The following is a 26544-nucleotide window of genomic DNA, read 5'->3' as shown; positions in this document are numbered from 1 at the left end:
CCACTCCCCTTCTCAGTGTAGTTCCAAACTACCACTGATCCTTCAACATAGAGTCCGCACCCTCAGGCTGACCAGAGGTCACGGGAAAGAGTGCCCCACCCTACCTCTACTTCTGGGGTTCCGCACCCTCCCAGGGGAAGTACCCACCAGAACACAACTCTTCCACCAGTTCAGGACCTCTCTCCATCAACTGGTCTCCCACCTGGGATCCACATTCACCAGATGCACCCGGGTCCGAGGCGAGGTCTCCCACTCTCTGCACCTCCTTCCAGAGTTCTGCACCCTCCCACTGTAGAACAGGGTCCCTTCACTTAAGATAGACCCCACCTGCTCTCAGGGTAGTTCTACCACACTCAGCCAAGGACCCTAAAAATCCTGGCTAGGCCTGCACCACCCCTTCTGGGAAACACAGGGTCTCTTCACTTAAGATGAGCCCCACCTGTGTTCACAGGGGTACGCCTAGAAGGCAAACTGGCCAGGACCCTGATCACAGCCGCCCTGCCGTCCAGGACAGGCAAACACCTGAACCTGGCTCACCAACCTAGGGACGCTACCCTTTGGTCAGATGCCCGGCGAACCATGACTTCACGAGGGTGACACATAACTAATGTGTTGTGTGACAGTCTGCCTGGCGCAGATCTCACAACCTCCTGTCCAACTGACAGTCTGTTGCAGATCCCTCAGGACAGAAGTGGCGGCACCATGGTCAATCATTGGCAACTCAGCCCTTCTGGCTGGCCCACTGGTTCCCACTGGGGACTCTTTTCCCCTCTCACTCCTCCATCTGGACTTCTGCACCCTCCCAACTACAGCGGTACCGCCCGACACCAGAATAACTGTAGCCCTGCTTACAGAGGCTCCATGTTCTCTAAACACTGGGAGATTCTCCTCATATGGCCTAACAGTACAGCCTAGGCTCCCCTCCTGGTGTTCCCTAAAGAAACCATCCAGGCCCTGAGACAGGGTTTCGGGCACATGGAGACACGCAGTCCCACCCACTCCTTCTCCTCAGAGACAGAACGTGGGCCCCTACACCGGGACCTAGCTGGGCTACTCTGAACCTCTTCCACCACTCTGGGCTGGAAGACACCTCAGCCACTCCTTTTGGAATCACTCCCCAATGCAAGCTCCTTTTTTCAGAGAACTCACACCCAATCATCCAGCAAGCTCTTTATTTCAGAGAACTCACTCCAAAGTATTCAGCAAGCTCCTTATTTCAGAGAACTCACACCAAAGTATTCAGCAAGCTCCTTATTTCAGAGAACTCACACCACTCGTCCAGTGCAACACACCATTCATCCACACACACCCCCCCAGACCGGTGAGACAGTATTTACTGCCCCTGAGTCTCAACCTGCACCCCTCTTACTGAGCATCAGGTACCATACTCTGACAACGGGACGGGGACTTCATGGACTGGACACACTTTAGCTGCCACCACTAGATCCCACCCTTACTGGTGAATCCAGAAAACTCACACTGCACTTAGGGAATGATCTACCCTCCCGAGCTAGTGACTCCATACCAATTAAGTCCCCACTATAGGCCAACCCAAGAACCAGCGCAATGGCTCCAGGGCAGTCTCTCCTTCAGATTCTCTGGTTTCTGTCCTTGGCAGGACACCCAACTCATAGTGCACAAGAAACACATTTCCAATGAAATGACATTTAGAGCAAACTTGGAAACAATAATCCCTTTCCATGTGACTATCTAAAATGCAGAGTTTTGTAGTGAAGCCAGTTGTCGCTGTGGTACTGCGCAAACACAAGTCCTAATCCTCACCTTTGACAACCAATGTTAGAAATGGGATCTCTGGTTGGCTAAAGCTTGCGCCAAAGCCAGGCAGAGACCACCACTCTAGTCAGGGCAAGGGAGTTACACGACAAAGATAACCCCTGCTCACCCCCTTGGTAGCTTGGCACGGGCAGACAGGCTTATCTCAGAGGCAGTGTGTAAAGCATTTGTGACCACATACAGTAACCTAGTGACAACACTACAGATGGACACCACACAAGGTTTACATAAAAAGTAAGTATACTTAATATAGATTTCCCACAAGACCATAAAGAACAAAAATACACAATACTGTTACTTTAAGATGGTAGATTTAGCTTAGTTCAGTTCAGTTCTTAAGATGTGACACTTTGCGTCAATGTACCTTTACGAATCGTTGCGCCTCCACGACAAGCAATGTCGCAGCGAGGGAAATGCGGCAAAGTCCAGGTGCAAAGAAATAAAGACGTGAAGATCTTCCAGATGAGGCACACTTCTCTGGGGATGCGAGAAGTTCTCGGTTCGATGTGTGGACTGCAGCGGTGACACCCTTGTTCAGCGATGCGATGGCAACAGCTCCAACTGCAACACTCTTCTCCCACGATGCGTGAAGCTTCCGCACGATGCCACAAATTCCGCAGCGGCAACCACGATGCGACGGCAGCAGCTCCGACGGCGGTGCGCTTCTCGGGGATGTGAGGCTCTTTTCTTCGATGTGGTACAGTGCGACAGTTCTAGCGACGACACCCTTTTTCAGAAGTGCGACGGTGACACACTCCAACCTCGTTGCGAGACTCTTCTCTCGATGCGGTGCAGTGCGACAACTTCAGCGGCGACACCCTTGTTCAGATGTGCGACGGCAGGCAGCAGCGACACGCTTCCTCTTCGTTGCGGCACGCTTTTCTCGATGCGGTGCAGTGAGACAACTCCAGCTGCGACACCCTTGTTCATAAGTGCTACTGCAACAGCAGCGATGGCGACACGCTTCGATCTCGTTGTGTCGTGCTTCCAGCTCCTTGCGACACAGAGTTCCTCAGAAGGCCCAAAACAGCAGCAGGCACTTCCACAAGAACTCTGGGGAGCATGGGGCAACCACTGCAGGCCAATCCCCAAGCAGCACTTCAGCTTAGGAATAGTCTCTCCTCAGTCTCTTCAGTTTCCTCTCGTCAGTAAAAGTTTCTTCTTGTGGTCCAAAGTGATCTAAATTCTTGGAATCAGTGTCCCAATATTTATACCCCAAAATCCTTTGTTCTCTGAGGGCAGAGGAGCGTTTGCCCAGTCCAAACCAGTTCTGGAGCACTCTGTTGACATGACTCCTTCTTTCCTTTCACAGTGCAGGGCAGAAACATCAGACGCCCCACAGGAGGTGGAGCCAGCATTGTGGAGGGAAAGCACAGCTCTGGAGCACTTTGTTGACATGATTCCTTCTCTACTTTCACAGAGCAGGGCAGAGACATCAGTCGCACCACAGGGAGTTGAACCAGCACAGTGGGGGGCGGGCACAGTCCTATTCAGGTCCCAGGTGCAACTCCTCCCTCCAATCTAGATGCAGATCTCTCTATTCACCACTGGGCGGACTCATCCTGTCTCCTGGAACCCCCCAGCCCTGTCACTCAAACTCCAGACAAGGAATACACAACCTAGCAGAGACAGGCTTGAAAGGTTAGGCAAGAAAATACCTACTTTCTAAAAGTGGTATTTTCAAACACAGAATGTTAAAACCAACTTCACTAAAAGATGTATTTATCATTCTGAGTTCAGGCATACTAAATTCGAATTTCTACCATTTTCCCTGAGTCAGTTAGGATTATAAGAATGAAATAATCTAACTACCCATTCTGGCCTAGGGAGAACAGGTAGCCTTGCAATAGTGAAAAATAAAAATAGCTGTAATTCACTATTAGGACATACCACACACACCAGAGCATGTCCTACCTTATATTTACAATGCACCCTTCCCTTGGGCCTACCATAGGGGTGTCTGATATGAAAAAAAGGGAAGGTTTAGGGACTGGCAAGTGGGTGCACTTTCCCAGTCAGCATGACAGTACCAGACTGCACACAGGCTCTGCAATAGCAGGCCTTAGACAAACTTTTACAGGCTGCTTCTGTGGGTGGCACATCCAGTGTTGCAAGCCCACCAGCAGTATTTGGTTTAGAAGCCCTGGGCACACTCAGTGTCTGTTCCCCCAAAACCACTGAGGGCTCCCCCACATCCATCTCAGAGTGGCAGGGGCAGAGTGGGTAGACTTCTATGTTGGTCCATCTTGGTTTTCTGTGATCTGGGGGCCCTATCTCGGCCCATGTTGACAGTCCAGTGCTCGAAGCCACCAAGCACACAGTATTTTGTAGGTTCAACTCAGGGAAGGCCAGGTCCCCCAACTGCCAATGGCTACCTCAGTCCAAAAGTCAGCAATATTGCCATGCAGGGTCCACAGAGGCCACTACCCTGCTGTGCTCCGGTCCCCCCAGACTCTGATTGTCCACCTGCAGTTCAGAACTCCAGTCAATGTATTTAATTAGTAATCCCAGGATAGGACACCGGCCAAAGGCAAAACGGGGGAATTGGGGACAGTAGGCCAATTTAGTTCATCCATGCCCTAGCCCCTCAGAGGTGTAGAGGGGGTTCCTTAGCAGCACCAGCACCGCGGTAGCCACCACCAGTACGAATGCGGGGACGAACTGACAATCTGTGTGGACTCATGTCAGCCCTGCATGCCAGCACCATAAGGGGAACACTCCCTGTCAGCACTCTCCTGTCGCTCCCCAGGCCAGCCGGGGAACACATGCAGCCATCTCTTACCAAGCCGACCCGTCCTCAGTGCTGTATGTGAATATCTGGCCTGGGTCCGGTCACTACCCAAGATGTTCACAGCATTCAGAGGCCTGATTCCTGTATTACCGACCCAGACGTCAGCCTCCTCCTCTCTCCAAGCCGGCGAGCCTTGATCTTGCTTCACAGGCTAAGTCTCGGTAAGCGCTGCCTTTCTTACACATGCCATCCTTGTCCCAGGCCGCATTGCCCTCCTCTGTGCTCAGGTGAAATACACTGTGGATGGGTGGAGGGGATCACTGCCATATCCGATCCAGACGCGGCGATCCAAGGAGCCTCAACTCTGCCTGGGTTGGCCTCCTCAGTTCCATTGTTAGCAGGTCAGTAGCTCCAAGGCTTGGCTCAAATACTGTGCCGCTTTCTGACACTCAGTCCTGCTCTCACCTGCCACCACTTTCCACCGGGTTAGGCTCCGTTCTGTGTCAATCTAGTGTCGCCATCTTGCGTCAAGACCCCTGTGGCCAGGTCGCTTCTCCCATGGGCTCCACCAAGTCACTGCTTCCCACTCATTTCTGGCCCACTCGCTACTTTCAGTGAGTCAGTGCTGCATCATAGTGCCACCAGTCGGGCAGTCAGCAAGGCCAGGTCAATAAAGCAGTTAGATGCATCACCAGCTCTTTATCGCTTTTAAAGCAGCTAGCCATGCAGTCTAGGTGCTTGTTGGCCTGTAGTGCATACGAGAGCCGAGCAGTCTCCTTATCCAGGGCGTGCCGGCGATCGGGCAGTCCCAAAACATATGTGTTATATCTGCTTTGGGAGCACAGCATTAGGGGGATACGGGCAGGATATATTTTGTGCAACTTGGCCGGTGTTAGATATTCTCTGTGCAATATATTATTTTGTCTGTTTTGGGAACGTGCAATACGGGGGACCTTCCGTGTGTATGCAAGGACCCTAATCCATTCTTTAGGGGATACTGGACGCTAACGAAGTGTTCCCATGTTTGTCATAGGAGAACGAGCGGGTCTAGTGTTTTAATGTGAGATGGCTTTTGCAAGCTAGGAGATGAGACTCTGCCCTTCACAAATTGTTTAGAGTGTCTGTGTAAGGGGGTGAGGGGAAGGCTCTGAGATAGTTATGCCCCACAGCTGCTCCACTACTGCGATGAGGTGACTCTATATGTCAGAAACTGACTCTTCGGAAGTCCTGTCTGCTCCGTAATTAGACCAAATGGGATGAATACCTCATTATGAAATAAGTTGCCTAGCGTCCCAACTCCTAGGGATTCTGAAAAGTTCAACGCCCTCGAGTAGCCAATCTGAAGGTGCCTATGAAGCGCAGGGGGATTCCCTGCGCGTTTGGCAGTGAGCATTGCATTTTAATTTGTGTTTGGATATAAATACTCCCTTTTTCAATACAGCAAGTATTTGACCGGGGCAATCAGTTATTGCTGCTGCACCTATTTTGAGTTGTGACCCTGTGTTCACCCCCCTATGTCTATCTCCCCCTGAGAAGCTATGGACTGCTCGACCCGTGTTACCACTGAGTGTCATGCCTGCCTCTCACCATCTCACCAGAGGATGCGAAGTATGTATAAAAAAAATACCCCTGTTCTCCATGTCCATTAAAAAGCACCCCCCCCCCCCCAGTGCTTTTAGCACATACATAGAAATCAGAATATGGGGGAAGAAATAGAAAAGCTTGTTTGAAAACTCTCAAGACTGAGTTGTCTTGTGAGAGCTGGCAGTTATCTTGGGCGTGGCCACTATTTTAGGCAGTGCTCATCTTCTGGAAGTTGCTTGCTGTTCGACCTTAAGAGGATTCTCTTCCTGGGCGCTGCTCCCGCGTACACCTGGATTCCTGGCCTCCATTGCTGAGTTGCTTCCATGCCTGGGTATCTAAGAAGGGAAGCAAAAGACCAGCATTAAGACAGCACGGAGTATACATAGCTGGCGGTAACGAGCCTCGGTTTTAGGACAGTTAAAACAAATAGGAATTGAACATACCTTACCGTGGGTGCAAATAGCGTATTTTTTTCCCCTATGGATATAGAAAATCTAATAAAGAAAGACTAACATTAACCTTGTTTGCCTGAAGTGTGTTGCTCATTAATAGTTATGTTTGATTGTAGCTTGAAGCTCATGTATAGAACTATATACGCATCTCAAATATATATACAGTGAATTGTTAGTATTTGATAATGTGAACTGTTAAACCAGTGACACTTGAGAATTCACATGGACTCCGTAAGAGCTTCAAGTGTATGATAAGAACCTGATAGAAACATCACATTTGGAAAAATGGGAACATGTGGGGGGGGGGACAAAGTGGACAAGTTAATGAAGAGCTGGAAGACTTCTGATAACGCTCTTCCATGGTCATACAAGGATCATACCTTGAGCAAGGAGAGAGGGAGTACATCAACAGCGGACAAATACAGGTCAACAATAGTTTCTGAGGGGATAAGAGAGAGGATAGGATTTAGCTTGAATGCATAACGACTTAAAACGTCTCTACTATTGCAGATCTGATACACCATTAAGAGAAGGAACAGCCAACTACAGCACTGAAGCACCACTCAACCAGAGATTGTTCTCCTAGCTGCTTTCTATAGTTATTCCATTCCCCTTTCCCCTTTAGTGTCTCCATCCAGAACACGTGGAGAACGCAGAAAGGGCCTTGGTATCATGGAGCGTTGAGAGCCAGCATCTCAGAGTTCCAACACACCCTTTCAGAAACTAAAAGATTTGTACTTGACACTGAGAGTCAAGTGCTGAAGGGATACTTGGCCCAGTTGATCAGGATTCATAGTAGGTCGGGCCTACTCAGGGGTATAAGGCCTCATCCGCCACAGTTGGGACCAATAGCTCCTGCTTGCACTGTGGCCTTCTGAACAGTATTCTGAGAACTGGCGACAAGAGGTACCGTACCTAACATTTAGGAACTTTGGATACAGGTGTGGCATTGGCTATTTACAATTTACATCCAATAGTACAATAAATCCAGTTTTTACACATTAAATTGACACACATAGATGATGGAAAACAATGTGTTGAGAAGGGACCTCATCACAATGTCCATAAATCTGTTTAAGGATTTATGTAGGGACACAGGGTGGAGGATTCACAGATGTAGAGACAGAGAGGCCATTGCTAACTTCATTAGGGACCAGTTTGAGACACTGGGCAAATGGGAAAAGGCTGTAGTTGACTCTGGTGAGGAACCATAGTAGGAACGCTGGAAGGGTGCGCTGTAAAGTCAGGCTCTAGGATCTTCTTAGATCAGATTATTTCCACACCCATGCAGAGTGTGTCTCATAATGTATTTTTCACAGTTTCACCAGGACTGTCATCACCTTTGTTTTCTCCAATTCCCCAAGTGTGTATGTACACCACCTCGAATTTCTATGGTACCACTGACAACCAGTTCCAGGAGTAAACCCCTTGTGTGGGCCGAGTCTAGCAGAGACCGTCAGCTTGCAGCTGGTGCTTCAAGAAGAGAAGGCCAGAGAGTTTGAGAGAGTTATGCTAACTAGGTCACCAGGAACAAGAGGAGAGGAGGCCGGAGCGACAGGAGGAATGGGCCTGAGAAGACAAATTGCAAGAGAGAGGAGAAACAGAGAGAAAGACAGTAAAAAGCAGAGAGATTAAGAGGGACGGAAGGAAATGGAAAGAGCTGGAGACGAAAATGATAGCCGATGAAAGTGAGAAAATTAGAATGGCAGCAATTGCAACTCCATCAGGGATACTTGACTACATCCATTTCAGGCCAGTTTGAGCCAAAGGTTCCAAGAGATCTTGTACAGAATTATAAGGAAGGGCAGGACATCTTGGAATGGTTTGTGAGCTTTGAGGTCACTTGTAAGGCACATGCCTTATGTGAGGTGTTTATGGCAGCTGTCTTAATCGGGCGCATGAATTGTACGGGACAACCGTCATTAGGAGGATGCCTGTGGCAGACCAGACGGCGTGCGAGTGAATGAAAGAGGCTCTGATTAGATGGTTTGGACTGAACTCAATTCAGTTCCATCAGCGATTCCGGGATTGCAAGAGGGCGGATGTTGTTCTGATTGAGTGTTGAGATTCGTGGTGTATTGCATATTTTTTTTTGTCCTCATTTATGTGATCTTTGCTGTTTAAGCAACAGGGTCACCTCTCACTAGACCCCCTCGGAGATGAGGTGGGAACCGTGCCTTAAATCCAACAGTTTCCATGAGTTAACGTGTCACTGTTCCAACCCAAATAAACTCATGAGGATTATAATCGCGTTGGTTTAAATCATTGGACATCCCTTCCTACCCTACCGCCTATATTTATCCTATAGATCCCAGTGCTTCGTGCGATTACATTCCCCTCTGGATCTATTCCTATTCCTACATTTTTCTACTGAGCGAACCCAGTCATCAACCTTAGGGGGAGGGAGAAGAATCCAATTTATACAAATCTTGTGTCTAGCAAGCAGCATGAACGTAAACAAGAGCTATTTCTGTTTTTTTGTTGAAGTAATGTTGGATTCTTCGATATCCAGAATGCCAAAAATAATATTAAAAGCTCTAACCTTAATAGTCATGTTTAAGCTTTTATCAATAATCCTACCAATTTCGATCCAAAATGTATCAAGGTTATTTGAGTAAAACATATGGATATCATTTGCTTCCCTCTCGCCACATTTAGGAAATTTTTTCGTCACCTGGGTATTCATTTTTGACAACTTTGTGGGCGTCCAGTAAGATCTGTGCAAAGTAAACAAATGATTTTTCCTAAGAAGTGTAGAAATTATAATGTGCCATAAGAAAGTGCAGGATACTTGCCAAGATTGTGGCAAGTCTTGAGCCGGAAAGGTCTTCTTCTAAATAAGGTCTGGGGTGTCATAATCTGCTTCCTTCTTCTCCTCCAAGTACCAGTACCACTTCGATACTTTTTTCCTTGCAGGATCTTTGTGGAATTCACCCTCTAGGTTCCCAACATAGTCTGACCATGTCACTCGATCTTTAGACCAGCTAGCCAGCTGGTAGTATTTAAACCTAGATATTTCATTCTTAGTTCTTTTCACTAGCTCATCCCAATATTTTAATTTGCCATTTTCCAAAAGATCTCCCCACTTGGCGATTCTAGCCCTTTTCAGGGGACGTGCTAATGAGTCCTTCAAACATTTGGGAGTTCCTGGAGAGTTCCATATCGGTGCTTGGGGGCTTTAGTAGGGGTATTGCCATATTTTTCTTATGTTTGACCATAATTTGAATGCTGATCTTGGCTCCTTTAGCCTGATTTTTTTGAAGAACTTTTGGTGTCCAAACTTATAGAGGCAATGGTCATGTTTGTTACTGCTTTCCAATAGGCGGGATATGACTCATAAGCTCGAAAAATATGCCTTATATTTTTGAAGTGAAAAGCTTTGTAATACATCATGCGATCCGGACAAACTATTCCTCCTCAATGTTTCTTCTGGCTTAGTTTCTGCCAAGCTATCCTACGCACTTTTAGACAATCAAATGAAAGTATTTATTTCACGTTGTATCTTTTTTATACAGAGTGACTTAAACTCCAGAGGGATTGTATTAAAAACAAAAGTAAACTTTGGTAGGATAGCCATTTTTATTACATTAGCTCTCCCCATAAAAGTGAGGGATAAACAGTTCCATGACTTCAATAATTTACTCATCTCTTCAGCTTTTAGCTCCAAATTTGCCTGGGCGATGTCCTCAATACTTTTTAAGACTTGAATCCCGAGATATCTGATTTTCTTTTGATTCAATTAGTGGGGTAGGTATGTTCCACTGCATGACCTCAGTTTTTTGTGTGTTAGAGTCATTGAGGCCAAAGACTTTCAGTTCCTTAACCAGTTGATGATGACAGTGCGACTCAAGAAATAGGGGTCCCATTTAAGCAATACCTGTCTGATTTGACAGAGAGGGATCCAGAGAAGCTTGCAGTATTGGTTGACAAGTGGTTAGCTAAGAGGTTTTGCAAAAGTCTAGAACAGCATGGTTCTAAGCCAAAGGGGTAGAGGAACTTTCCACAGACTGGTTCCAAACAAGAGGTTAAGGGTAAGGGTAACTGACATGGGACTCGAGGAGGGTTCAGGAAAAATGGGAATGCTAATGGTGCATCTGGGAAATGGCATCATGAGAAGGGAGAACAGGGATGTTCTCTCAACTCTACGGTATGACTTTGTCACTAGTGCCACCAGGTGGGACACTTCAAGAGGGATTGTCAGACGAAAGACCATGACCTAGCAGCACACATGACAGCTGCCATATTACATGTGGGTGAAGGGACCAGAGAGGGTGTGGTTAAGCTTAAACTAGAAACTATGTAGATCTGGGTAAGGGACCCCGATGGTCTGAACAAAATGAGGTTTGCACAGGAAGTTAATATCAATGGGAGGAAAGTGCCTGCCCTGAGGAATACTGGAGTCTTCTGCACTATGGTAGAGAGAAATACCTTAAGCCTGAGGAAATCCTCTTTGGGACTACAGATAACGGCTTGGTAGCTAGTGGACAGAGCATAGAGCATCCACTTGACAGGGTTGAGATTGAGCTCATGGCAAAGTGGCCATGGTTGATGTTGGGGTAAGGGAAAAGCAAGGTGCTGGATGTCTCTTGGGCACTGATTTGATTGCCCCTGACTGGGTTCCAGGAACAGGAGTCTTTATAGCCTGGTCCATCCACAGCAGTGTTTTGATCAAAGCACATGCTGCACATCAGTTTCAGAGTGCGAGATCCTCCTGATTTGCAGGGATGAGCTCAAGGTAATTTGCAGGAAAGGTATACTCAAGGAAGGCAATGGAGGTTCCTGAAGGGGACTTGGGCCCACATGCATCATTGCACCCGTTTGCGATTCCTAAATTGCGAAAATTAAGGAATCGCAATTTAGAAATCGCAAACTGCAATGCATGAATAATACGCATTTATTTTTGCGATTCGGTATTTTTCCTTAATTGCGATTCACAATTTGCGAATCGCAATTAAGGAAAACCCTTCCCATTGATTCCTATGGGCCAAAAGGCCCATAGGAATGAATGGGAAGGCATTCACATTTTGCGAATTTCAAACTGCGATTCGCAAAATGTGAATGCAATTTCAAGGGTGCAGGGGGGAGGGTCCAAAGAACCCCTCCCTGCACCCCTGAAATGTAACTTTAAATGCAATTTACACACACACATGCCCCAAGGGTACGTGTGTGTGTAAATTAAAACTTTCAAAAATGCAATTTGTGCATATTTGAACGTTTTCGGTAAATTAGCATGAAGTTCAACTTCATGCTAATTTACCACTTCCAAATTGCGAATTCGCAATTAAAAAATGATCATGCATTGCATTTAAGAAATCTGAAATTGCGATTTCTTAAATGCAATCGCAATTTTAGAAATCGCAACATGGTTGCGATTCCTAAAATTGCGAAATGCATGATGCATTCCAAATTAGTCAATTGCATTCGCAAACGGCCGAAAATTGCGATTCGCACCGTTTGCGAATGCAATTGACTTTGATGCATGTGGGCATAGGTGCTGGAGTCTGGGTCACTTCTAGAGCTGCAGGGTTTGCTAGTTGCTGGAGGGCCTACCCTGGAAAATTTCTACAAGGCCTAGGAGGTTCGTGATTGGACAAAATATGAGTTTTATTATGCCTGGAGACAGAAATATCAGAAAATAATCTTGGGATACTAAAATCTTTTTTTCAGGTAAATATCGTTTTGAGAATATTGCTGTTCCTATCATTTTAAATAATGTCGTAAAAGATATAGTTTTTTAAATATGTGTTTTATTCATTTTTTAATTTTATGTGTCATTATTGTTTGTATAATTGTTAATAATATTTTCAAATATAGTTTGCAATTTTAAGTACATTTAAATTTTTAATTTAATTGCTAATAGTAATTTATAGGGTTGTAGTGGGTTGCTAGGTTTGCAGAGGTGTAGGGTGGGAAGTTAATGAATAATAAACAATTATATATTTTATTATTACATATTTAATGGATTATTACTCATCTAAATTGTGTAATAATTATATTTGTTAGTTATGTTTTGTGTGCTGGATACTGGTTTGTAGTCGTATAGGGTGGGAAGTTAATCAAGTAATAATTAACATTTAACTATTAATGTATTCATTATTTAATTGATTATCATTTATCTAAATTGTGTAATAAGTTTATATATTAGTTATATTTTATTTGTGGGCTGCTGGTTTGGAGAGGTATAGGGTAGGAAGTTAATTTAGTAATAATTAATAATTAGCAATTAATTGTTAATTTATTATTCATTATTTAATTGTTTATTAATTATGTACTCTCTCTCAGCAAATGCACACTCAAACCCATCCTCCCTCCATTTGGGCCTTACCAATATTGCCAGCTGGATGCATGAGAATAAGTTAAAACTCAATGGAGGAAAGACGGAACTACTTCTGTTTGGTAAACAAGCCTCCTTGTGGGGCCCACAACATTGGCCCTCCCAGATGGGGCCCACACCCACCCCCTCTAGTACCGCTCGCAATCTGGGCATAATTTTTGATGAAGACCTGTCCATGAAACAACAGACGGTTAGAGCGGCAGCCACGTGTTTTAACATACTCAAGTGGCTTAGAAAAATCAGGTGGATGCTCCCCCAGGACACTTTAAAAACCGTGGTCCAAGCTCTAATCACATCCAGATTGGACTACGGTAATATCCTATACCTGGGAGCTCGCAAGGATGTTATTAAAAAACTACAAACAGTGCAGAATGAAGCTGTGAGACTGATATGCATGTTACCAAAAAGATCCCCTACATCATCTGATCTCCGGAACCTCCATTGGCTCCGGATCGAACAACGAGCAAAATTTAAAGCTCTGTGTTTCATGCATAGAATCAAAGCTGATAAGGCTCCTGCCTATCTGAGCTCCTTGGTTAAGAAATACGTCCCCCCCAGAATCCTACGTTCCTCGACCCAACATAAGTTCCAGGTACCTAGGATTAAACGAGTTAGACAGGGAGGTCGCTCTTTTTCCTACTTGGCCCCCTCATTATGGAACTCGCTCCCACTTCAACTCCGTAAAAATGAATGCCATCTGCAATTCCGTAAAAACCTGAAGACATGGTTGTTTAACCAATAAACAGATTCCATTTGCTCACTATCTTCCCTCTCCATTGTTACTTTGTTTTAGTTTCTGTCTTAGCGCCGGGAAACCTTAGGGTAGCTGTTGCGCTCTATAAAAATAAATATAATAATAATAATAATAATGTACATTGTTTAATTACTTTATACATTAGTTCTATTTTAGGTGTGGGCTGTTGGGTTTATAGGAATATATGGTGGGAAGTTAATTAAGTAAGAATTATCAATTATTTATTTGATAATATCTTTTTTGTATTATATAATAATTTATTTTAGTTATATTTAGTTGCTGGTTGCTAGGTTTGTAAGGGTACAGGGCAGTCATTCATTAGGTAATAATTCACAAATAATTATTATTTAATTATTAGTTCTGTAAAAATGTTTATACTTATTTATTTTAGTTATATTTTAAGGGTGGGTTCCTAGGTTTGTGGGGGTATAGCATGGGAGTTAATTAAGTATTTAATAGATAATTTGTTTGCATTAAATAGTGTATTATTTGTCAATCATGTAAATTGTTTATTATATATAGATGTACATATATATATATATATATATTATATCCAAAAGTGGCCCCGTTTAATGGTCCGTGGGCGTTCTTGCGGTGGTGCGACAGATCGGCAGAGCCCCGCCAAAATATTTCCAAAACACCTTTCTTTTTGACGGAAAGGAGGCTCCTCGCACATGCAGCAATAAAGTTTACACTCTTAATCCAAACCAGTTTGTGTTTTCCCCGTGAACAAGAGTCAGGTTGTCTTGAAACGCGTAGGGGGGCTGGTTGTTTTGCTACTTGAAAATGCCAGAATAAACCTTGGAGTTTAAACGCAATTTGGATTAAGAGCGTAAACTTTATTGCTGCATGTGCGAGGAGTCTCCTTTCCGTCAAAAAGAAAGGTGTTTTGGAAATATATATATATATATATATATATATATATATATATATATATATATATATATATATATATATAAATATATATCAACGATATGGCTCACTCTTCCCCCCCAAACCAGGCGCTGCTTCGTAGGTGCGTTGCTCCTGCGGTTGAGCCTAGCCGCTTTGTATTCCAACAACGTTTTCTTCCAAAAAAGAAAACACTGAGCCGCAAACACCAGCAAAACTCTTCGATCAAGTTTCGATTAATTTATTCTTAAATCCATTTCAATTTTGGCACAGACATAACCAACGCGTTTCGATAGCCTCCGCTATCTTGATCACGGTTAATTTGTTACTGTGTTCTCGTGTGTTTTAAAATACATTTTTTTTTTTAAATCAGGTGACAGTGGGAAAACCCTCCCTGTTTCGTGGGTATCAATTTTGGCGGGGGTTAGTGAGGAGTGTTCTTATTTCAGTGAAAGTTAAAATTCTAACTTCATTCTGTGAGAGAATGGAAAGGATAGTGAGGACCAAGGAAATATAGTTCTTAATTTGAGGTTTTACTACAGGTGTATGTACAGTTCCTCTGATTGATTCAAACCGAAAGGAATCATGGTTCTAAAGTTCAGGATGTGTCTAGATTCCTTCTGACGTAAGAGTTTTTCCCGGTGACCTCCTCTGTCAGATAGGCTCATTGTCTCAATTCCACAATATTTCAAAAGTTTCCAATCTCCTCCATGGTGGCTTTCCATGTGTTTTGATACCGCGTTACTTCGGTCTTTATGTACCGTAGCTTGAATATGTTCTAATATTCACTTTTTTAATTCACATATAGTGCTCCCTACATATTTGAGTTTGCAGGGGCATTCTATCATGTAGATTGTGTACTGGCTAGTGCATGTTATTAGTTCTCATATTTTCCAAATCTTGTTATTTGCCATTGGTATTTCTTTGGTGGGTTTGGCAATTTCACATGCCTTGCAGTTATAACACTTGACAAATCCACATGTTTTTAACCATGATTTCTTTTTGTTTATGTTCTTAAAGTGACTGCGAAGAACATAAACAAAAAGAAATCATGGTTAAAAACATGTGGATTTGTCAAGTGTTATAACTGCAAGGCATGTGAAATTTCCAAACCCACCAAAGAAATACCAATGGCAAATAACAAGATTTGGAAAATACGAGAACTAATAACATGCACTAGCCAGTACACAATCTACATGATAGAATGCCCCTGCAAACTCAAATATATAGGGAGCACTATATGTGAATTAAAAAAGTGAATATTAGAACATATTCGAGCTACGGTACATAAAGACAGAAGTAACGCGGTATCAAAACACATGGAAAGCCACCATGGAGGAGATTGGAAACTTTTGAAATATTGTGGAATTGAGACAATGAGCCTATCTGACAGAGGAGGTCACCGGGAAAAACTCTTACGTCAGAAGGAATCTAGACACATCCTGAACTTTAGAACCATGATTCCTTTCGGTTTGAATCAATCAGAGGAACTGTACATACACCTGTAGTAAAACCTCAAATTAAGAACTATATTTCCTCGGTCCTCACTATCCTTTCCATTCTCTCACAGAATTAAGTTAGAATTTTAACTTTCACTGAAATAAGAACACTCCTCACTAACCCCCGCCAAAATTGATACCCACGAAACATATAATTATGAAAAAATAGAACTATCACGAATTTAAATTCAGAAATTTTCAGTCAACCCACTAAGGGGTATGAGTAACTTTGTAAGAAATTTCACACAACGTGATATGTAAATAGCGACCCCTTACGGACTGGAAGGAGGTGCAATAAACCAAAACTTTTAAAAGGGACTATTTTTTGAACAAATGACGGCATCAAACAATGTTGGCCCACTGGAGGGCAAGAACTGTGTTTATCTATGTATGTGAGCAATGTTAAATGAGTACATGGCAAAAATTAGGAGTATATGTTGAGAGGTATTAACAGCAAGAAATGAATGTAATTCACAAACTGACCATGAACTACATTGCCCATAATTCCTAGGTCACTGAACTTGGACTCAGGAAGCTGCCATGTCATGTGTTTCCTGTTTGGGGAGGGTTTTTCCACTGTCACCTGATTTTTGAAAAAAAAAATGTATTTTAAAACACACGAGAACACAGTAACAAATTAACCGTGATCAAGATATCGGAGGCTATCGAAACGCGTTGGTCATGCCTGTGCCAAAATTGAAATGGATTTAAGAATAAATTAATCGAAACTTGATGGAAGAGTTTTGCTGGTGTTTGCGGCTCCGTGTTTTCTTTTTTGGAAGAAAACGTTGTTGGAATATATATATATATATATATATATATATATATATATATATATATATATATATATATATCCTATTTTCATACTAAGAGTTATATATTCTTAATTAATGGTGTTATTAAAAAATGTAATGTGTTTGAAGTCCAGCGCGTTTCCTGCTGTTGCACAAAGTGGAGTGGTAATAGTAAATCTTACCCCTCCGAGGTCCAACACTTTCCCTACTGTTCCACAGACTGGAGTGGGAATAGTAAATCTTACCCTTCTGAAGACCAACTCTTTTTTACTTTTGCACAGACTAGAGTGGGAATAGTAAATGTAATCCCTCTGAAGCCCAAAGCTTTCCCACTGTTGCACAGACTGGAGTGGTAATAGTAAATCTTACCCCTCCGAGGTCCAACACTTTCCCTACTGTTGCACAGACTGGAGTGGGAATAGTAAATCTTACCCTTCTGATGACCAACTCTTTTTTACTGTTGCACAGACCGGAGTGGGAATAGTACATTTAATCCCTCTGAAGCCCAAAGCTTTCCTTCTGTAGCACAGACTGGAGTGGGAATAGTAAATCTTTCCTTCCGGAAATCCAACTTTTTTCCTACTGTTGCACAGACTGGAGTTGGAATAGTGAATTTCAACCCTTCGAAGTCCAACATTTTCCCTACTGTTGCACAAATGTCAAACCTTCAAAGTCCAACGCTTTCACTACTGTTGCACAGACTGGAGTGGAAATAGTAAATTTAATCTCTCCGAAGTCCAATGCTTTCCTACTGTTGCACTGACTGGAAGTGGAATAGTAAACTTACCCCTTTTAAGTAAAAAATCTCCCCCCTTCTAAGTCCAATACTGCTGATCTGTTTGGAGTGGGAATAGTAAATGTAACCCCTCTGAAAGCTTATGCTTTCACTACTGTTGCATAAACTGGAGTGGAAATATCATATGTATTATTTCCAGACTTCAATACTTTTCCTTAATATTGTTTCAATATATCTATTATTATTAATATCTGTTTAATGTTATCTTATTTGTTTATAAATATTTTTTTTTTATTTGATAGTTTTTTATATTTAATTAATGCTGTAATTTATTTAACTTAAAAATTGCTACTGCTTCTCTTTTTAACATTATCTTACCTTTTTCCACTCCTTCTCCCCTCCTTTTTTTGAAAGCTGTTTTTGTTGGCTTTAGCACTCTGCGTTCTTTACTACTGCTAAACAGTGCTGAAGTGATTCTGCTCACTATTTTACACTTGGTAAAAATGGTTTACACTCAATTGGCACATTTAAATGTACTTATAAGTCGTTAGTAAAGTGGTAATACATGGTACCGGTCAGATAATTAAATGCTACTAGTGGGCTTGCACTTATTGTGCCACCCACTTACATAGTCCTTTGAAACATTTCTCAGGCCATCTGCCATAGCAGCCTGTGTCCAGTTTTAAACTGCTGATTCAACCTAGCAAAATACAAGTTTTGCCGGGCCTAAACCTCCCATTTCAATACATAAAAATCATCCCAAATATAGACCTAAACATCCCGTAGGTCAGGCTACATTGTATTTAAAAGGTTGGACATGTGTATTTAAGTTTTGCATGTTGTAGTAGTAAAAAACTTCTAAATTGTTTGTTCAGTACATCGCAGCCTTCCTCTCCAATGGGTTAACATTGAATTACATTATTACATGTAATAAGTGCAAACATTTGAATGGGAACAGGCAAAAATGCCATGTTTCGTCCCAAAAGAATTGTAATTTAAAATCCTCTTTAATAGTCACGTCGAGTTTTTAGTCCCAATTCTGAAAATGCCACTTTTAGACAGTTATAAAACACAGGCACTTTACTCGCGCACCCTGCTGTCGCACAGCTGTTTGGGAGTATTCCATCTGAATAACCCACATTCTCTTAAGTAATCAATTTTCAACACTGTGTACCAAACGTTATTCATAAAGTTATTCCAATCTTCCTGCATATCTCATCACCACGGAGACAGAATGGTTATATGCCTGAATATTTTATTTACCAGTTTGAAATGCCTGCTGCAGCTCATCCGAGTTTTCAACAGCAACACGTGGGGCCCACCATTTTTCAGAGTAGACTCGTAACGTTTTACCCAATGCATTTCGAGCCAGTGGCTCTTCAACAGGGGTCACTGCAGTCAGTTGGCATTTTCTTGTCCTAACCATTAGGTGTATGCAGCCCTTTTCCTAGGTCACATAATTGTGGTTAGTTGGCACTCAAACTTTGTGTATTCCTCTCAGACAGTGAGAGAAAGGGAGACAAGGTGTAAGCAAGCTGGGATATCCTGCCAGAATGGATGGGGCAGAGCTGTTCCCTGCCTCACTTACATTTCAAAGGGCTGCCTCAAGCACAGTTACAAAGGAACTTGACATAAACCTTTTGTCATCCTAGACCACTTGGATCCTGGGCTAGGAAGGACATTTCCAGAACCAGATCTGGGGGTAGTCTAGAGGTATCCCCCACTTCAAAGGCTGACACCAGGTATAAACATTTGATCCTTGGACCAACTCTTCAGTACACTCCTGGACCTGTGGAGGAACCCCAAAAAGACTGCCTTGTTCTTCAGATGGATATCCTACTGCTTGAGAACTGCTTTGTACCTCAGAGAACTGCCCTGCTGCTTGAAGCCCGCCTTGCTGCCTGATCCCAGGACTACCAGAGTGAGTCCAAGGGTGAGTTGGCTGTCTATCTGTGTGAACTATAAGGACGTAAAAAGTTTCAGAGACCTTGAACCCTTCATCTTTCCTATGCCTGGAGTGAGTCCTGATACTCCTAGTGTTGCCCAACCAGTCTCAGATCCTTGGAAGTGGTGCTAAAGTTACTTCTTCAGCCAAAACCTGAAACTTAAAAAAGAAGTTGCCCGAGAGCTTACAGAAGACCAGGACTATACTGCTCGCTGATCCCCCTGAGAAGCAGCAGCGTTCTCTATGCTCTTCTCTGCAGCAGTGAATCATTTTCAGCTGGTCCTCTTGGGAAAGGTATTCTGCTTCATGGAGCCCTCGTTGACAACAACCTCCAGCTTTGCCCACCTGGAGATTTAAGACTTCCAAAAAGGGCACAAAGTCTGGACATAGAAATCTTCACTGCGACTTTGTCCAGTGGCTCCTCGACCACGATGCCTCCTCCTTAGACACATTTGGCTGCCTTGCCTCTCTAAACTTTACTTTCTCAGGAAAGTTTATTCAGGCCAGTTAACCTTGTGTATCCAAACGGTGCTCTATCACATCTGGCCATAACCTTTGACTGCTCCAGTCTCGGGCAACTAGATGCCCAAGGTTAGCGCTTTGATCTTATAGGCTCTATTTTCCACTTAAAAGTTTTGAAATTCATAACTCTGGTTCTACTGATTACAATTTTTAATGTAATTGTATTTATTACATTTGACACATTTTCTGTAAAATGGCGTGAGGCTTTTCTTGATGTGCAGCATAGATACTTTACATGGTGCCTCTAAGTTAACATTGACTCTTTTTGTTCCAAGCTACCAGAGGCTTAGCGCAGGTTAATTTAGTGACTTTTGTGGTACACCTTGGCAAAGATTGTGGTTGTTGCTTAAGGTGGGTTTTCCGCACCCTCAATCAATAACCCAATTTCTTACAGCCAGTCTCATGGATTGTGGTCTTTTTTGGAGCAGTAGGGGCGTGCAAAGTTCTACCCTCATAGTGGTGAAACGGCCTTTGCCAGGAGTTTAGTGGGATAAGCGCAGTGGTGGCAGCTTACTATTTAGTGATCAGTATGAGTGAGAAGCTCCTTTTTGCCTGTGTCACTGGAGTGAGGCCTACGGGCTCATTCATTTGAAGTTCTGCTGCTGTGTGCTTAGCACACACGTTTTCTACAACAGTTTGGTGTGTAGGGCTGCACAGTGTGTGAATGGAATATATTTGCTGGGTGTATGTAGTAGGCCTGTGAGCGGAACAATACAGGGATAATACAATGTTGTGCACTTCTTGTATCTCATGTGCACGTGCTGGGTGTATGTATGCCTATAAACGGTACAATACATAGAAGACTCATGGGTTCCATTTTGGGAGACCTAGAGCTGACTGGGGGATCATGAGGAGAGGTGGTAGAGGAATCCCTGTAGAAATAATTGTGTATTGGTGCATTCCTGTAAGCTGGGTGGGATACTCTAATGGAAGGGAGAGCCAGACTCTTCAGAACACTTCAAAGGGAGCTCTTTGATTAAGAAAGGTCTCTTGGAAGGGGACTGGCTCATCTCAGTAAGGAGATGGGGCTGATGAGAGAAACTGCAGATTTATTGAAGCTTTCTATCGTATCCTACTGTATGTTTATCTAAAGGTCTTCTCAAGTTCTTTCCAGGAGAAGAGCTAGGCACCTGCTTGTTAGCAACTAACTTGAGTTTCTGTTTTCCACATATTCCATTCTCCGCTTGCTGCATTGTAGGAAACATATAAAAGAGCACCAAAATGCAAGTGAACTTTGCATTGTATGTTCCAATGGCTCAGATGACGAAGCCCTGGTCTGTTGAGATTGCGAACGTGATTTAGAATATTTTTTATGTTTGCTCTACATTTGCATATGTACTAAAAATCACAAGGTTTCTTCAAGAGTTTTATTTTTCTGCATTACAGTGATCCTGTATTAATGTGTAAAAAAGTAAAATATAATTTCATTAGTTACCGGCTCTCCATTCTGATATCATTGTTCAGTGTTTACAATGATGTTAATGGAATGAGTCTTGGATTAACTGTCCACTAAGAGTTTCACCCTGGGAATGTATAGAAAAGGTCCAAGATGGAAAATAATTGTTACAGGTAAGCAAATTTTTCGAAGACAAGGACATCACTTAAGAGCAGGGTCTGGACACTAGTTGTTTTGTTTGTTTTGTTTTTAGTTTGAAGGTAATTCCTTTACTTATTTTCCCTATTTTTTGTAATCCAGATGCAGTTCCAAGCCGAGATTCTTTCTGGAGGCTGTTCACAATACCAAAGATTCTGTTTATGTGCCTTATCATAATCTCAATGAGCTCAAGCATGGGCTTTCTGGATCCCACTGTGTCACTTTTTGTCACAGAAAAGGTAAGCCACAACCTGCCTGCAACCCTATATGCCACTGTGCCTTCTGTACTTGGGAAACGATTTTGCTCTTTCAGGGGCTCCTATGCCAGCCTAGTCATGTGGTGCTAAGCCTCCCAGAACTTACAAGAACAATGTCTATATACTTTAGCTCCCTACCTCCTGAGCCCTGAGGAGGGTAACCGATCAACAGCAAGTAGGTCTTACAGTATATCTGCTTCATGACTTTTAAGATTCGAAGATGATTTTGAATTGATTAGCGTTACCCTGTTTTGCCTTTTTTTGGCATGTTACTCCTTTCTATTCCTATAGTATAGTTACACTGTACTCAAATTTACAATGCAAGAACACACTCAGTGAGTCGGTTGAGAAAATCTATTGCCTAGCAGCTCCTCACCACCTCTGCGCTCGTCTTGTTTCTGCATCTAAGAGGTACAGATTTTTATAAAGGTTGTACACGTGGTTGCTGCCTGTTTTGGCTAGTTAATGTGCAATTTATCCATCAGCGGAAGGAGCTGCCTAATCTGGTTATCACTGAGGTTTGGGTGGTAGCCAAAGGTGTACTGTGTGGTCCTAGAAACAGGGAAGAACTGCCATATTATTATTTTTTTTAAATCTTTTTTTATAAACAAAGGCAAAAAGAAAAGGCATCAGGTGACATTGTACCGCTTCCACAGTTTTCAAACATACATTTTCCAGACCACAAAATAATACACACAGGATAGCATTTCAGGGATCACAGGGATTCATGCGCTGTTGCCTCTTCCCCGACAATAGGAGGAACACAAATATCCCCACGGTAACTGTTCCATGTCCCTCAAACCTTCCCCCATTTCGCTGGACAGCCCCCGGCAATGTAGACCGTCCTCTCCCTGTACATGTACCAGTCCAGGTCTTCCATCCATTTCTCAACCCTGGGTGGGTGGCCAGCGCCGCACAACTGAGCAATGTTACGCTTTGCAATCATACAGGCAAGGGTCGCCCACTGCCTCCCGTACGCATTCGGGTCTGTCGGCTCCCAGAGAACTGCCATATTAATCTCTGCAGATTGTGAGATTGCATCATGTACCTAGGTTTGCATCTAAAGATGCAACTGATTGTTTCGAAATTACTTTTGAGGGAAAGGCTAATATCTTTACTTGTTTTGCTCTTCACGACTCTTAAAATGAAGTATGCAGAACTTTCATCTTCTTACACCGTAACAAGCAGAATACCCTGGTTGTCTTCTTAATTGTCATCATCGTCACTTTTGAAATCTTTCGAACTCTCCTTAACCACAAATTTCAAGGACACCCACACAAAGCACAGTAACTAATGGGTACTCAGTCACACTTTCAGAATATCGTCACTGCAATGGGATTGTCTGTTCTCAAGGATGACACCTTTCCACCCAAACATTGATTATGTCTTCAACATCCTGGTTCCCTCCAAAGGTTCTATTAAAAAGGGTTGAGCTGCCTTGATAAAAATGGAGAATGAGTTGCCTCTGTTGTCATATCGCTTTCTTGACATCTGCTCACTTTAAGTTTCGTTGTTTCAAAATCAAGTGCAAAGAAACCTCCCAAGTTCAACAGGTAATAACTGGCATAATTCAATGTACATTTTATGTGGACTTCCAAACTAATCTGTGGGTCTGCCCAGTGCCTATTTGGCTGTCTCTACATTGTGGCTCACCGATGGGATTAGGGTTTTTAGGACCCTCTACCTAACACGTTTTAGCTACTGTGTGCCTGGGTCTACTTGAGTCCTGACATATTTCTTGGTCATTCTTCTCCAAGCAAGACAGTGTACATTGAATGGGAATCCATATTCATCTGGTCCAGCTAGGTGTTCGCGACTAGATTGTCAAGTTCTTGGTGTTCTGATTAGGGTCTGTGAAAATCTCTTATTGTGGAACCCTGTTGACTGAGTACTATTAAATACCTGTAAGGATTTGTAGTGAGGTCTATAGCCCATGGAAAGTGTTGCCTTGCAATAGGTGGTTACTGTCCTTTTGTCCCTATTGACCATGATCCTGTGTCCCTGGTCTCAGTGCTGCATGTTCCCTGTGCCCTCATTCTATGACGTACGGTGGAAACCGTTCCTGGGAGGCTTGCAGCTATTTGGCGATTTCCATTTAAATGCCGGCCGTGCATCACTCAACAGGCACATTAACAACATCCCAAAGTACCATGAGAATATCAGAGATGCTGTGGCTCAGGGCTCCTTGTATCTTTAAGCAGGATCAAGAATCATATCTGTGGGTGAGTACCCCCAGTCTTCTGTACAAACACAAAATATGCTTTAGCCCGTAATGTTGGTGTTGTATATAGATGTCCATTAGCTGAGGTGTAAAAAAGAAGGTAGATTTATTCAAGCTTAGTTCCAGGTTAAGTTTCTTATAATTAGGTAGAAGAAGGTAAGTATGAGGGAAACCCCACCAGGAGCAGCCTCCCTGCTCCTCAGCCTGCACACACCAACTGACACTCAGATCCACCACCAACACCCATGCATTCCACGACATCATCAAACATTAAGCATTCCAAACATCATCAAGCACACCAGCACTCATTCTGGCTGAGCAGTAGGGAAGACGTAGCTAAATAAGAGGAATGGTTATAAAAGTTATAACATACACCCCTTCCTTAGGGAAACTACAAGCATAAGTAATGCAAATAAATAGAAACATCACTAAATACATTACATTCACACAACTAAGAATATGCATGAACAATCACAAAACTAAGAATATGCATGCCCAAAATAAATGATTAACCCTATCCCCCTCCCTTAGGGAATAATAAAATAAGAAAAGCGAGGACAAGGCTTGAAATAGCACCAAGCCTATGCCTCTGAGCTAATACCAATCATCACTAGACAACGCGGTACTGGGGTAAACATAAACAAAAAAAATAGTATTGGAGCACTAACCACCCTGCAACTCAGTATTGGGCACTCACCACCCACCAGACCGTACTGGGGCACTCACCACCCCACAACCTGAAGGTAATAGGGTACTCACCACCCTTGAAAACAGAACTGGGGCACTTACCACCCACGACCTCAACGTAAAGTTGTACATACCACACTTGAAACAGAACTGAAGCACTCACCACCTCACAACTTCAACGTAATAGGGTACTAACCACCCTTGAGAACCAGAACTGGTGCACTCACCGCCCCACAACCTCACCGTAATAGAGTACTCACCACCCATGAAAACCAGAACTGGGGCACTCACCGCCCCACAACCTCAACGTAATATTGTACTCACCACCCTTGAAAACAGAACACATTACGCCCAAGAAAACAAATACATGATTGCAAGCACACATACCCCCTTCCATGACATGTTAAGATAACAATCAATAGAGAAAGTCTTATACCAGGGTGAGCGATCTCCCACCCAAGGTTCTCATCCAAAATGCATCTCTCAACATATAACATCCAGCTTTTAAACAGTAATCTTCAGGAGCGCAGCTATTGGCCCTTTGCACATGGTGACAGAATGTTTCCCAAGACGAAAACTATACATACAGTGAAGTAGTAAGAGAATATATGATTGCTCAAACGAAGCTTCCACACACCCAATTCCTGGGCTCTTGGCTGCAGGAGGATCCCAGACCGACCAATACGGAACACCACAGAGCCTGAAGCTGACGAGAGTAGTTGTAATATCTTGCTGCTCCGGTACGACGGCGTTCCCATTAACTTTATTAAAACTGACAACAAATAAACGTAGTTGGCAAAGCTGGAAACTGCAACTAAGCCTGTACACCATTTCAATCGCAAAATGGTGGCACGCAGCACGACGGTGAGCCGGGTGGCTGCTGGCACGTCCGTGTATGTAGACATCCATAGGCAGGCCTGAATTGTGTAGAGGCAAAGATGTAAATGAGAAGAACAAAGTCATAGCAGGTCCTCAAGGTGCTGCGCGTGTACAGCAACAGGTAAGGTTGCTCGCGCAGTTGGTGCATTTGAAAAAAAAGTGCGCGTGCTCCTAACAACCACCCCCACAAGCAGACTCATCTTTGAAATAAAATCAGGGACCAAAAAAAAACGCCTCACCGAGGGCACTGGGACACCTCAGTGCTCACGTACTCCAGGCATCTCCTCCAAGTCGCTCAACTTCTCAATCTTGGTACAGTTCTAACATCACACGGGCTGAAAAGGGTGAACACGCAGGACAGCTTTCACTTCTCATTAGTTACACCAGCTCTGTCCATCAACTGGATGCTAGCTGTCAACACTGTAGTAAGCACAAAGCGTGCTCCACCGTAGTAGAAGGCCAAACGTCCTAGGCTGCAGGCTGTCCTGTTGATAAGGGACTCTGGTGGGGCTGACCAGAGCATTTCTGTTGTATTACCTTTTCCTTCAGGTTTCACTTCAGTTGTATTACCTTTTCCTTCAGGTTTCAGTCATAAGTTCCAATCTCTTTAGTAGGCTCCTTAGCTCCAGTATATTTAATAGAGTAGACACTGTCTTCCTTCCTCAACGCGTAGGTTCTTGTAGAAAATCGTCGCCAAAAATGTTGTAAATAGATATCCATTAGCTGAGGTCTATAAAATAAGGTAGATTTATTCAAGCTTAGTTCCAGGTTAAGTTTCTTATAACTAGGTAGAAGAAGATAAGTATGAGGTAAACCCCACCAGGAGCAGCCTCCCTGCTGCTCAGCCTGCACACACCAACTGACGCTCAA

The 26544-nt window shown here is 43.3% G+C and overlaps 1 protein-coding gene across 1 annotated transcript in view; it reads left to right on the top strand.

The window, feature by feature from the left end:
• Positions 1 to 26544, top strand: part of LOC144761792 (MFS-type transporter SLC18B1-like) — an 815703-nt gene that overhangs the window by 424193 nt on the left and 364966 nt on the right. The window contains exon 7 of the mRNA XM_078647042.1: positions 21733 to 21869. Within this exon, the coding sequence (XP_078503168.1) occupies positions 21733 to 21869 (137 nt within the window). The remainder of the gene's footprint in view (positions 1 to 21732; positions 21870 to 26544) is intronic.

This window comes from Lissotriton helveticus, chromosome 6, assembly GCF_964261635.1.
Source record: "Lissotriton helveticus chromosome 6, aLisHel1.1, whole genome shotgun sequence".
Taxonomy (NCBI): Eukaryota; Metazoa; Chordata; class Amphibia; order Caudata; family Salamandridae; genus Lissotriton; species Lissotriton helveticus.
The sequence above is the reverse complement of the archived record's forward strand: the minus strand, read 5'-3'. Positions and strand labels throughout refer to the sequence as shown.